The sequence below is a fragment of the Sander lucioperca genome, chromosome 20, assembly GCF_008315115.2.
Source record: "Sander lucioperca isolate FBNREF2018 chromosome 20, SLUC_FBN_1.2, whole genome shotgun sequence".
NCBI classification, from domain to species: domain Eukaryota; kingdom Metazoa; phylum Chordata; class Actinopteri; order Perciformes; family Percidae; genus Sander; species Sander lucioperca.
Genome location: NC_050192.1, coordinates 12,426,688 through 12,441,278, shown reverse-complemented (window position 1 = coordinate 12,441,278; position 14,591 = coordinate 12,426,688). Strand labels below are relative to the sequence as shown.

The following is a 14,591-nucleotide window of genomic DNA, read 5'->3' as shown; positions in this document are numbered from 1 at the left end:
GTCCAAAAACCGGTTGCCACAGCTGGACATTTGTAACCTTTATGTTTTTCTAATAAGGAATGTAACAATTCTCCTGGACAGAAAAGGGGGTGGACAATGTCCCAAATGACAAAAACAGTCAAAAAAAACTAAAACCGTATGCTAATATACATAGTCAATATAGTGCAGTAACTAAATAATTTTGATTACTCAGTGACGTCCAGTGATCACCGGTTAATGAGACAGAATTTGCAGCACTTTGCAGCAGTTCCAGTCGGGCTGCTTTCTCCGTGTCATACAGGCTGTGTATGTGTGAAACTACTGTCCCCCTCGACAACTTTTTAAAAGTAAACTTTCCATTCAGAATCTTATTGGCATCCATTTCGGCGTCTCGCGCACACCATCCACTTAAAACGTAACGTTAGCCTACTACTCTTTGGCCGGCTCGCAAGCCCAAACAAGTGTGTGCGCATGCTGTGCGGCGTGCCTGTTATTTTGTTTCCGGTCTAGCTAGATCCGGTGTGGTGTTGTCGTTTTTCTAATGTTACTAGTTGTTGCAACAGCATGTGAAAAAAACTACAAAGTTTGCTAGGCCAAAAAAAGAACGTTAATCTCGCGATAACAAAATTGACGCCGTTAAAATGGGTTTGCGTTAACGCCGTTAATAACGCATTTAACTGACAACACTAGTAATTTGATAAATATCGCAGATGTACAAGAAGGAAGGGTGGTATCTACAATATCTACATGGCTATTACTTTCAATAATTTAAGTGCAGCATAAATGGATGATTATTCACTATGGTTACTACTATAATATTAATGTAATGAAAGATGGGGATGCCATGTACAGTACTACACTTACTTCTGTGTTCTCTTTTTATACTGACATTTATCACTTTCTGTTTGAGAATAAATAGTTTTTACTAATTTTTCTATGCTGCAAACTAAAGTTGTGCTGAATTTGTTTTTAGCATGTAAATTAACCCCAAACATGATATTATACTGATAACTATTGGTCCATTTTTGGACCGCCAACAAACCTAAACCCTACCGTGCCAAAACAGCTTTACGTCCTCCTATTTAGCATTTGTAAGCAGTATTCAAACATTTAATAAACGGTATGTAACACATTTAATGTAGTTGTAAGTAGATATAAGTACATTTGATGTGTTTATTACTGTACAGGTTTTGTCAACAATTACAACTTCTAAATTAATTGGGGCATTTTGGAATAAAACAAAAGTAAATTAAAAAAAAGTGGATGTTATCCATGTTTGCAAAGAATGTTAAAGTCGTACTGTAACTTGTGTGGTCTTTCTTTCATTACTGAAGCCAGTTGAATATACATTCACTCAAGTACATTAGATACCGCTGCAGTATTAATGCCAAATCCAGGAGGGGAGGATTCGTAATAATAACACAAAGTATGCAGTCTGAAAGATAACTCCAGTGGCTATCACTGTATTATTAAATTCTGCTATAATATACTGAGGCTACAGTTTGAATTAGCTTTTTAGACGGATACTACAAATTATTGTATTTTGTCTGAGCACCACTTGAAACATTTTATTATGTGCACAGTAGATCATTGCAAATATCCAATATCCACTTGCTGATGCAAACTGCTGCCTCAATTTATACTCTGATAATTCACAGTGCTGTGGAGGCATCGCTCATAATTTTTTTTTATCTCAGTGTGTATTAACACTGTGCTACTCGAACAAATATTTACCAAAAGTACACTCAGTTTCTGTAAAAACTGAAAGAACTTTGCCCATTTTCCCTCTCCCTTATCAGTGTTTCATTATCAGCGAATTATAAGCAATTTCAAGTTTTTAAGTACATTATTGGCTCACAAAAGCTTTCCCACCTCAGGCTTGGTTGAGGTCTGAGCAGCATCTTTTTGGGTTCGGGTTAGGACAGTCTTCAATTTCTAAGCCCTTTTGAGGCTCTAAGGTGTGTCCTTTCAGGCATATTTTAATGGGAGGATGTAAATTTCCTGGGACAGCGGTTCCGTGGGTGTTGTCAATGATTCATTAGTAAGCCTGAGGAGAAGTTTCACTCCGTAGGAAAAAACTGCGGAACACAATATTTACCGCACCACTTCATCCACAACCGACCAAAAGAGAGGGAAAAAAACAGCATGCGTGCACATACAGTAGCTTTTTGACTGCACACAAATACATGCAAAGCACATCGGTAAGCATAGACATATTTACACAAGCATGTGTAAGAAGCCACACACACACACACACACACACACACACACACACTTACACACAAATCAGTGACTTCAAAGGCCCACGCTGCAGTGCCCCAAGCCATGAACAAAGCATAGAGAAGCAGAGGGCAACTTTTAATTTTAAAGCAGTACTAATGAGGAGAGAAAGAAAGTGTCAAATCAGTGTGTGCATGTTTGCTGTATGTTTGTGTGAAGATTCCCCAATAGTTCACTGTCAGGTTTTCCTATGGTGATGAATGCAGTGGGTGAAGTTAATTTCTTCCTGTGTTAATTTGTTGGGCACACAGAAGCTCATATTTGGTCCAAGCATATTGAATGTTGTGTGTGCGTGTCCTAGATTTGCAGAAATGCACATACTTTAGAGAAAGATAGTGAGGTGGGTGACACAGCTATATCTAAATGGAAGAATCATTGAAGACAGGGACTTTGATTTCATTATCTTCCTTTCATTTTGTTCAACACTCACAACTAATGCGTTGCAGACATATGTATAAGGACAACCAACACAGACATGCACACACGCCCTCTGCCAGCGGCATAAAGGCAGCTAGCTTTAAAGTTACTCTCATTATTCATCTTGCTTAGCAGGAAACCACATTATTGTCTGTGTGTCCAAGGCGTACTGCCGGTATAACAACATTACAGGATGCAGGAGTGTATCAGTGAGTGTGTGGGGTACTCAGTGTCGCGTTAAATAAAGATGAGAGGAGAAAGAAAAGGAGACATAGGGAGAAGCAGAAGGTGATTATTGCAGCTGATAAAAATCTGCCAATAGTCATTTATCTGTAGCAGCTCTATCTTGTCCAGGATTCAGGTAAATGTCACCCAGTTGTTGGCGTGCATGTAATTGTAGTCCTCCAAGTTGTAGTTCTCTCAGTTTCCGAGCTTCCATCGGTGGCTGCTTTCAAGCACATGGCACTCATTACAAATGCATCCACTGGATACTTTCTCTTGTTAAGTTTCAATGTGATTGAAGATTTTGGTTCTTCATTTTATGACATGAAAGTTTGGTGCCATTAATTGCACACTTCTATAATATTGTACAGTTGAATTTCCAGGAAATGGAGCACAATGATTTTTGTTCTTTTTCCTTACAAATGTTTTAAATGCTTTGGGGATGTACTCCCTGAAAAGTTTGACAAGCTGACGGTGAGAAAAACATATGAGATACTACACAGTGAGAAAGATGAGTGATTTCCCTTTTTCCTCCCCATGTGTGTCTCCATTGGTTAATAGACGAAATTGTACAGAGAGAGGAGTATGGGAGGGAAGCAGATTGTTAATTAAACGTTGAGACAGCAGCATTTTCAGTTTTGAAACAGAATATTAATTTAATCTTTAAACAGAGCGGAGTTAATTACCGACTATAAGGGTTTCATTCGGAGACACAACTTGCACCCTACGTCCTTTTTTTTTTTTTATCAGCTGCAGTGGGGACAGACAGTTGCAAATGCATACACACTGTAGCATTTGCACAGACTACTGTATGCACTGCAGCTCATTGGTAAACACCTTCACATATGCACAAAAACAGGCATTTAGGCACACAAAATATGCTTTACACCTACATTAGAGATTTTAACAAACTAGGCACACACACACACACACACACACACACACACACACATACACACATACAGAAATATACAAACAAACACAAGAACTGCACAAGGAATTAGGATTCAGTCACATTCTATTCCACATGGAAGCCTCAATAATCAGGTTATTAGAGATAAACTGAGAGCTCGGTGTGTTGCTGCTCAGCAAATGTAGAGCCCATCATTCAATTAGCCCATTGTAGATGATCGAGCAACACTTGCTGAATTATGTAATAAACAGGCTATTACTGTGATCCATTACAGCTGAGACCATTCTTTAATTTGTGAAGTGAATAAAGAGAATTTTTAACTGGTTGAACACATTAGTATGCTGGGCGTGTAATGTGATGTCTCTAAACAATTAATTATCCAGTTTTTACATAATCAGCTAAATTATGAGCCTGCAGATTGTACTGTATATTTGGGGGTCGGGTAGAAGTGAAACGGTTCTGTCCATAACCAGTAGACGCTGCAGTTGACAGTGGGAAATGATTCAACAGCTTTTTACTCTTGATTGCTCTAAATCTAGTGACTCATTTAACCATTATCTGAAAATTAGTGACATTATTGACATGTTGGCTGCCAAATCATGTGTTTATTGTTGTGTTTATTCACATGATAATGACTATCTGCTGTTATCAGCCACTGTTTTTGCCCTTGCAAAAGAATTGGCAGCAGGGTTGTTATTTGATTTGGCCTACAGAAAGCTTTGACACCTGATCAGGTGCCTGAGATGCAGGTTTTTTAAAGCAGTTCTTCACTGAGGTCAATACCAGGGTTTGTAGTTCACAGGAACACTTTCACATCTGACCAAAACTTTTTACTCATACTCAGAGCTTTCCACTCAGCCTAAACAGGCAAAACAAAAATAGCTTTGGTATTATTATTGTTGAATTTTGTCATGCATCTTCTCTTTTTTTTTTTATTTCTTCTTTGGGGGGCGGGGGCCCTGGTGGGCTGGAATGGTTACCTAATTTTGTGGGTTCCATGATCCCGCTTTTTTAACCCTGCTGGTTACTGGGAGAAGCTGCATGCTGCGGTTTCCAAATTTATTTGGAAGGGAAAATGTCCACGTGTGAAAACTTCCACATGTGAAAACTTCCACTGCACAGCGTGGCAGATTGGACGGGGGCTTAGCAGTTCCCAAATTTAGATGGTTTTACTGGGCTTTCACCCTTCGACCCCTTGTCATGTGGTTTGATCCCCAGTTGGCGGTTTCCTGGCGAGCGATGGAAGAGAAGATGATGCACCCTTGGTCTTTGGCAGATGTGCTATTTGCGAACATCTTTGTTAGGCATTGTCGGCTACGATTCAGTCCGATCATTTCCCATCTTGTTCAGGTTTGGTGCTCGGTGGAAAAGTACAGTAACTCTTTCTGCAGGTGGCATCTTTATTCCCCCATTTTTAATAACAATGATTTGTTGATGGGGGGTAGGCCACTCATCTTCCTCCAGTGGGAAAAGGGGGGCATTCACCTTTTAGGGAATGTTTTTGGTCTAAATGGACTGTGCTCCTTTCTAGACCTGAAGAAAGATTTTAATCCACCAGGCACATCCTTCTTTTTTGTACCTCCAGCTTAGAGCAGCTTTTAAAGCACATGGCGTACCGTGGCAACATCCTTTGCCTGCACATCCGCTTCACCAGCTGTTCATTACTAAAAGTGATTCACGGGGGCATAGTATCCACCCTATATCAGTATATAAGGGAAGTCTCACACCACTTCCACTAGACAGAGTATGGAGGAGGGATTTCCCAGGGCTAGAGCTGGATTTTGACTGGAGCAATGTATGGAATAATGTTAAATTGGCTTCTAGAAATCCCGACCATCAGCAAATCCACTATAATTTTGTCTATAGGACTTATTTGACCCCTCGTAGGCTGTGCATAATGAAAATTATTGGTGATGCTTCATGCACATTGTGTTCGCTAAAGACCATGGGCACATTTCTTCATATGTTTTGGGAGTGTCCCCCTGTTGCACGGTTCTGACAAAATGTTGCCTCAGAACTGAGGACATTCGTTTCTGGGACAGTTCCCGCGACAATACTAGTTCTAGTACTGAATGACACTTCTTCACTCCAGATTTCTAAATGTCAGAAAAGGATAGCTGGGCTTACAGCTGCAAAGAAAATGGTGGCGGTGCGCTGGAAGTCCCCATACACTTTGACCATTAAGCAGTGGCTTCAGACCTTTCTTGACGTAATTTATATGGAACTTTCAACAGCCCGCATCAATGGTGCTAGACAGGTGAATGTGGATATGTGGCTTTTAATGGCAGAGACATTAAAAGGCAGACTGTGACTACAGTTGCCAGCCCACGGGGTCCTGGGGAGGGTGGGGTGATATCGTTTTGCGTATATATATATATATATATATATATATATATATATGTATATGTATATGTATATGTATATAAAAAATCCTTATTTCATTTTAATTCATTAATTTTATATTATTATTATTCATTTGGGGGGGGGGTGTTACATGTACTGTATGTTCTGTTACCTGTAACATGCTGCTGATTGTGTTTATGTTGTTTGTTGAATAAAAAAAAAATTTGATGACAAAAAAAAAAGATGTTTCTCCTGAGCTAACCTCACAGCTTTCCTTTCAACAGAGTGGCAAAGGTGCACATTATAACTGATGCTCGCTGCTGCTTTTTTTGGCACCATCAAAAACAGGAAGTATTTTTGAGGTAGCAGGGCATTTGGCTGCGACACTGTCAGTCAGGTGTGTCTGTGAGTGTGTGTACATAAACACTTACACACAGACATTCAGATATAATTCAATATTGTCTTTTTCTGGGAAGTGTGTTTCCCATTGGGACAGTTATTAATGATGGGAGTGACACTATAAAACAAAAAACAATGTAATCACTTTTGTACTGATCCAAGGACAACGGTTGAGAGAATGCAAACATCACCGCTTGCTGATAACACTGCATGCCTTGTTTCCTAATAATTAGCTATCTGTCTATATGTATACAAAGGTGTATATCAAAATTCCAAGTGTGTGTGTGTGTGTGTGTGTGTGTGGGGGGGGGTAGATGGGTGATGTCTGTGCAGATTTTGTCACTGTAGTGATTATCCTTGAGGGGATTTTAATTTGAGGCTAATGAGTATTGGTTTTATCAGTAATGCACGCTGGTGTGTGTGCATCTGCATGGTTACGAACTTGTGTGTGCGATTAAGGGGAATGATATAGTGAAAGCGACAGACTGTTCAGATGTTCAATAAATGGGATGGAACAGGCAGGGAGGGGAGGAGAAGGGACATCATTCACTCGCTTTCTCACAAGCACACAAATGCACGCAGACGAATGACAAAATCTAACATGTAGAAACAACACACACACACACACACACACACACACACACACAGTGAATGGATACAATCATTCAGTCTTATTGTGCACAGGATAAAGCAGATGTAATGCAATGACAATCCTCTTTCACACACACACCTTTACACCTTGAGCTGGCCTAATGATGTAATGAAACAGAGCTAATTAACAGAACAGCTTAGCCTACATATAGAATCTGGATTAGTGCAAAGCAGTATGGGATGTTGGATTCTGTGTGTGAGAAAAGTAGAGAATAGGTGAGAGTGTGTTGGGTGTATGTGGTCAACAAAATCTCCCTCATTATCACATATTGTGAGTGATTTAACTAATATTGCTGACTGCTATTCTTGTCATCCTCCACAATAGGAAATTAAGTCACCATAATTTCCTTTCAGCATTTTTTTAAGCTTATTTTCTTTTCTTTCCATCCTGTCCTCCATTATTGTATCTCAAACTCTTTGCCTCTTTCCTCCCCACTATTTATCTCCTCCTCTCCCTCTTACTTTCCTCTCTCTTTTCGTCCGTTTTCTTAATAGGGTTTTTCTTTGCCGTGTCCATCATGCCGTTATCCCTAGTCCTTTTTCTCCCAGTCTTTTGTTATTTTCTCCGCCAAGGAGGTTATGTTTTTGGTTCAGTTTGTTTGTCAGCAGGAAAACAACTGGCCCAATTTTCATGAAAGTTGGTGGAAGGGTGTAGCATGGGCTAAGGAATAACCCATTGAAATTGGGAGCAGATTGGCCTTGGTGGAGGTCTGTGCTCCTCTAGTTTATTTTATTTCTCTGCTCCAATTATCTGTTTTTGTCTGCTTCAGTTCCTTTATACCTTGTCTTATTACACCCAACACTCCAACTCTTGTTTCATAATATGTCTGTTTTGGCATGAATGTTTAATATGGCAATCCGTGATCCTTGTATATTTTGAATAATGCACGTCTTATTGCTTTTTGCTGTTGTGTTTTGGCATTCCCCAATATCACTTGGCCAGTAGTAGTACTACATCCTGTGGTTTTGATTTTTTGGGATTTTCTTGATTTCTTTTATGGTGGCTTCTCTGCTGATGCACTAACTGTACAGTTATTTTTATATTTATCTCAAAATGCTGATGCAGCTGGACGTGCAAAACAAAAACACTGTCATGCACCAGATGTTTACAACCAAGTTTATAACACAGTTTTATAAACTGGGTATGGGCCAAATCAAATGAGAGTGACTAAATGTGAGTGATGAATACAAAATGAAGAAATGCAAATCAATGATTAAAATACAGAGAATTCATTCTTTCTCTCTTTCGATGTCTCTCTCTCTGTCCCAGGTGGTGTGTGTATTGCCCAGTCCTTGAAGATCCCCAGGGAGCCCAGGCCAGGGGAGTTTGACAAGATCATCAGACGCCTGCTGGAGACCTCCAATGCCAGGGCCGTCATCATGTTCGCTAATGAGGACGACATACGGTACGTGCTACGCACTTAAAGAAGTGCTCTGCTGCAACTGCTCATCATTTTTCTGCTGCCTTGACTTTTACACATGGTTTAGTGACATATTGTGTTTCATTTTCAGCTTATTCTATTATTAAGATACCCACATGTCACTTTTAATTACAGTGTAAAAGCAATAATGATCAACAGACTATTCCTTCAAAAAACTAATAATATCATAGATGTTAAACTACTGATATTATAACAAGCAAAACATTTTTAAGTGAGTACACCCCTCACATTTTAGTAAATATTTCATTATATCTTTTAATGGGACAACACTGAAGAAATTACACTTTGCTACAATGTAAAGTATTAAGTGTACAGCTTGTATAACAGTGTAAATGTGCTGTCCCCTCAAAATAACCCAACACACAGCCATTAATGTCTAAACCGCTGCCAACAAAAGTGAGTACACCCCTATGTTAAATTCCCATAGAGGCAGGCAGAATTTTATTTTTAAAGGCCAGTTATTTCATGGATCCAGGATACTATGCATCCTGATAAAGATCCCTTGGCCTTTGGAATTAAAATAGCCCCACATCATCACATACCCTTCACCATACCTAGAGATTGGCGTGGGGTACTTTCCATAAAATCATCTCTCAATGCAAATCAAACCAGCTATTAGGCTAACCGACATAAAACCATGCCAATCTTTAGGTATGGTGAAGGGTATGTGATGATGTGGGGCTATTTTAATTCCAAAGGCCAAGGGAACTTTATCAGGATGCATAGTATATGGATAGTATGGATCCATGAAATAACTGGCCTTTAAAAATCAAAATCTGCCTTCCTCTATGGGAATTTAACATAGGGGTGTACTCACTTTTGTTGCCAGCGGTTTAGACATTAATGGTTGTGTTGAGTTATTTTGAGGGGACAGCACATTTACACTGTTATACAAGCTGTACACTTAATACTTTACATTGTAGCGAAGTGTAATTCCTTCAGTGTTGTCCCATTAAAAGATATAATGAAATATTTACTAAAATGTGAGGGGTGTACTCACTTTTGTGAGATACTGTATATGTATATATAGGGCTTTAAATGGACACCCGCCAACCCGCCAAATGCCGGTAAAAATGAACTTTGGCAGGTAACATTGTAAAGTTATTAGCCAATTTGGCCGGTAATGAAAGCAGCAAACAACACTGCGTCTGTTTGAATCGGCCGGCTACAGAAATGTTGCCAGATTGGTCTGTTTCCGCCAAGAAATTTGGGCGGTTTCGTGAGTGTTTGGCTCGGAAATGTAATCTTCATCTGGCAACACTGCTCGTAGTACTAATCCTACATTTTCCATGAACACCATGTAGTGTCGTACAACGGTTGGCTACGTGTCTAGCGTGCAGTATCGATGAAATTAAGTTATTAAAATGTGTTGAAATTAGTCAAAATTAGGCTAGTGGAAAATCTGATTATGGAAATTAAAAAGAAAATGGACTGGCCATGTTGGCTGGTGATTAAAAATTTAAATTTAAAGCCCTCTATGTGTGTGTGTGTGTGTGTGTGTATATATATATATATATATATATATATATATATATATATATATGATAAAGCCAGAGCCCTTTTTGTTGTTCTTTTCTAAGCTACATAAACACTCTAATTCTCTGGTCTCTTCTCAAACAGACGAGTTTTGGATGCAGCTAAAAGGAACAACCAGACGGGTCACTTCCTGTGGGTGGGTTCGGACAGCTGGGGGTCCAAAATCTCACCTGTGATTGGCCAGGAGAAAGTGGCCGAGGGAGCCATCACGATTCTTCCCAAACGAGCATCTGTGGATGGTAAGGGTATGTGTGAAGAAAACAGAGACACGTGCAGTACCGCCATGCCCCTAACCAGTAACTGACAATAGATAAAGGGACATCTCTTATAAGAATTGTTGAAGATGCATACATTTTTTATTTGCACTGAGATGCTTTCCTCACACCTGGCTGTGTGACAAATGAAAGGAAGCTGTGTGTGTGTGTGTGTGTGTGTGTGTGTGTGTGTGGTGTAATAGATCAAATTGAGGGGACAGGGAGAAGCGCAGAAAGTGAAATAAACCCATGTTCCCTAACTCTTGATGCCAGCAGATAACAAGTTTTTGCTATTAGGCCAGGGAGGATATCCTCATTTGCTCCCTGTCAGAGCTCACTATTAGATAATTGACTCCTGGAGGGACACAAAGACGACAAGATATAAACTGAGAGTAAGGGCAAGAAAGCTGATGTGGAGGTTTAAATGAATCAAAGTCAGCTTTGGCTGGTCGTCATGAGGGAACACGCTATGGGGTCTTCAGAATACTGTAGACAGAGGAGTTGTGGGGGAGATGGAACCAGTGCTTACACTGAGTTACCAAATTATTAGATATACCTGACACTCTGATGCAATCTAATCCAATAACCATTCAATAGATTCTGCCTTTGCGAAGTGCTCAGCTTTTGTTGACACTGAGTCAGAGAGGTGTAGAGTTAACTCTAAGGTTATTTTTAAGGCAGTAGTTAGCACTCGATTATAATGACAGGTGTTTCTAATATTTTATCAACCACTTTTACATTTCTTAAGGTTGGACTCTGTTCTATTATATTATTTGTCCTTTAGGCCTATCAGATTGGTTTAAATTGTGCTTAAAACATTGCATATTTCACTAATTCCTTTTCATTAAAAGGAATAGTCTGACCTTTTTGGAATGAAAAGATCTCTACAACTGTCATATTTTCTGCTTAATATGATACCAGAGCTAGAGGATGGTTAGCTTAGCTTAGCACAAAGCCTTGATACTGGGGGAAACAGCTAGCCTGGTTCTCCTCCCAATAATACAAAAATAGTCTTACTGAAGTCTCGTTGTCACTGAAAGGTTGCCAGGCAACCAATGGCGACTTCAGGAAATCATTGCAACTGGCAAAGAAATAGTCTGCCACATAACCGCAAGATGTGGTTTTTACACTTTGGTTTTTGTATTAAAAAAAAACAGATATAATGTGCTACATGGTAATCTTTCGAGGTTTAAGTAGGTTTTTACTTTTTAAGAGCCAGGCTAGCTGTTTCCCCCTGCTCTCGGTCTTTGTGCTAAGCTAAGCAAACCGTCTTCTGGCTCCGGCTTTATATTTAGTGCACAGTGTACCACAGAGACTTGTATCAATCTTCTCATTAAACTCTCAGCAAGGAAGCAAATAAGCGCATTTCCCAAAATGTCACACTATTCCCTTATTCAAATAACCAGAGGGACTTTGGTGCCCCCGAGAGTCCAGTGTCCCCAAACAATTGCTCACTTGTTCAGGATAATTTCCTTTTCTAACCACAAATGCTTATATTTTTTATGAGCATCACATCTGTGATCATGAGAAGCTTGTGATCCCATATGTGCTACCTGTTGAGCTGCACAGGGAGTGAAACCACGGTTCTCAGCAGTCTAAGTAGCAATTAAGCTACACAGGTGCACACAGGACCAATTTCCCTGACAGTAGAGGGGATTGATCAAGGCGGCTCTTGTCACCTTTTACAGCGAGTCTGGCATTCCGAACAGGCTTTCCAAAGTCAGACTGATAGTCCCCAATGATTCACCTATGCTCCATGGTTTGTTTCACATGCACTGTGTTGCCCTGAACAATTTGTGTGTTGGAAATGACTCTTTATTAGTGAAGTGTAAATGCTTCTTTGCACTCTTCTTGGGGCATACCTGAGGTCCATAGGAACAATAGATAACTCCCCCTGTGTTTAAGTACCCATCACACCACTGATGACGTTAATGAGGGTTATAAAGCAATATGGCGATAGAAGACGTCTTCTAAAAATCCAGTTTTTGCATCTTTTCCTCACAGACTGTAAGGCACATGGAGTCACAGATACGTTACAAAAAAGGGTGTTTTATTTACCCAAAAATAGCTAAATTATTAAAAAGCAAATGTGAAGATGGTCAACTAGAGCTAACATAACTAAGTACTTCACAGAACAAACTTAGCATACAACTGACCTGACCTAAAAAACATGAAACAAAGGGAACATATATATATATATATATACTGGCTGATCAGACCAGGTTTGACACAAAAGGGGAAACTAACAATAAAACAGTACTAATTAAACTACAAATAACAATCAAAACAAAACCAACACTTACTCCAGAAAATATAAACCTTACTTAACATTAACCAAAACAGAATTACTTAATATGATGTTAATCAAGCAAAAAAATAATCGAAATAAAGACTAAAGCTCCCCCGTGACACGGTGAGCAGTGGTAGTATCCAATTAGGCCACCTCCCTAAACAGCTCTTTCTCCAGGCGCCACCCGTTTGCCCAGCAGACTGCCTGGAAAGATCTTAGTGTGGGATCTCCAAACTGATGAGCTCAAAAGAAATAATGGTTATAAGAAAGAAACCATGTGTCCTGTAAACTATTTGTAATTAATAAATGTTTTAGTGAAACAAAAGCATGTACAGTATCTCACAAAAGTGAGTACACCCCTCACATTTTAGTAAATATTTCATTATATCTTTTAATGGGACAACACTGAAGAAATTACACTTTGCTACAATGTAAAGTATTAAGTGTACAGCTTGTAAAACAGTGTAAATGTGCTGTCCCCTCAAAATAACCCAACACACAGCCATTAATGTCTAAACCACTGGCAACACAAGTGAGTACACCCCTATGTTAAATTCCCATAGAGGCAGGCAGATTTTTATTTTTAAAGGCCAGTTATTTCATGGATCCAGGATACTATGCATCCTGATAAAGTTCCCTTGGCCTTTGGAATTAAAATAGCCCCACATCATCACATACCCTTCACCATACCTAGAGATTGGCATGGGGTACTTTCCATAAAATCATCTCTCAATGCAAATCAAACCAGCTATTAGGCTAACCGACATAAAACCATGCCAATCTCTAGGTATGGTGAAGGGTATGTGATGATGTGGGGCTATTTTAATTCCAAAGGCCAAGGGAACTTTATCAGGATGCATAGTATCCTGGATCCATGAAATAACTGGCCTTTAAAAATAAAAATCTGCCTGCCTCTATGGGAAAAATTATATGAACCAATCTTAAGAAAACATAAGCCAAAGGAAATAAAGTGCACAAGATTACAACTTTTTAAGATCACACAGACAGCTAAGCAAAAAAGCTTTTTTCCCAATTAATTGTAGTATGAATTACAAGTATAAGGAGTGTTTTTGTCTCCTTCGTTTCTCTTTTCTTGCACCCATCTCTTTATCTCAGCCTGCCAGCCTCTGACAGGTATTTCCATTCCTGTGAGTGGAGAAAAAAAAGTGTTTCCTGTTTCTCCCCTAGCTATCTGCCTATTAAATTGGACAAGTAGCCAACTTAGACTGTGTAAGCTCAGTCTAAAATGTTTGCTCTCCCTGCTCTTGGCTTCAGTATTTGATAGGCACTGCCATACTGGATGGCTCCACAGAAATGGCTTTTCAGTCATACTTCAGTTCCAGAGGCTATTCATAACATATGCCTTTGTGAGTCAAAACATATTACACCACCATGAACATCTAATTCTTTAGAACTGGCAGGCTCAGCGGAAATGAAGCCCTTAACTCCTGAAGCACTAGTGCCCTCCTCACATTCCACCATTATCTTGGAGGTGTTGAAAACAACTCGTCTAAACAGAATGATGCTGGTTCAATCCTCTTGATGGACAGGTAGATGTATTCAGTAGTTTCAAACAGGAAAATGGAAACCCCTCTTCACCCTAGGTTGTTTGAACTTTCATCCTGTCTGTCTATTTTTATTTTTTTTTACAGCGTTTGACCGGTATTTCCGTAGCCGCTCGCTGTCCAACAACAGAAGAAATGTTTGGTTTGCTGAATTCTGGGAGGAAAACTTCAACTGTAAACTGGGAATGCATGGTAAACGGCCTGGCAGCCTGAAGAAATGCACAGGTAAGACTCTACACTTTGACTTTTTACTTTATGTGACTTGCTATCCACCATTTTCCCAACCATTTGGTATAAAAC

At 39.5% G+C, this 14,591-nt stretch overlaps 1 protein-coding gene across 7 annotated transcripts in view; it reads left to right on the top strand.

The window, feature by feature from the left end:
• Positions 1–14,591, top strand: part of grm8a (glutamate receptor, metabotropic 8a) — a 419,149-nt gene that overhangs the window by 166,223 nt on the left and 238,335 nt on the right. For all 7 annotated transcript variants that reach the window (XM_031284748.2, XM_035995865.1, XM_035995866.1 and 4 more), the window contains 3 exons: positions 8,475–8,610; positions 10,267–10,421; positions 14,379–14,516. In XM_031284748.2, coding sequence (XP_031140608.1) covers positions 8,475–8,610; positions 10,267–10,421; positions 14,379–14,516 — 429 coding nt within the window. The remainder of the gene's footprint in view (positions 1–8,474; positions 8,611–10,266; positions 10,422–14,378; positions 14,517–14,591) is intronic.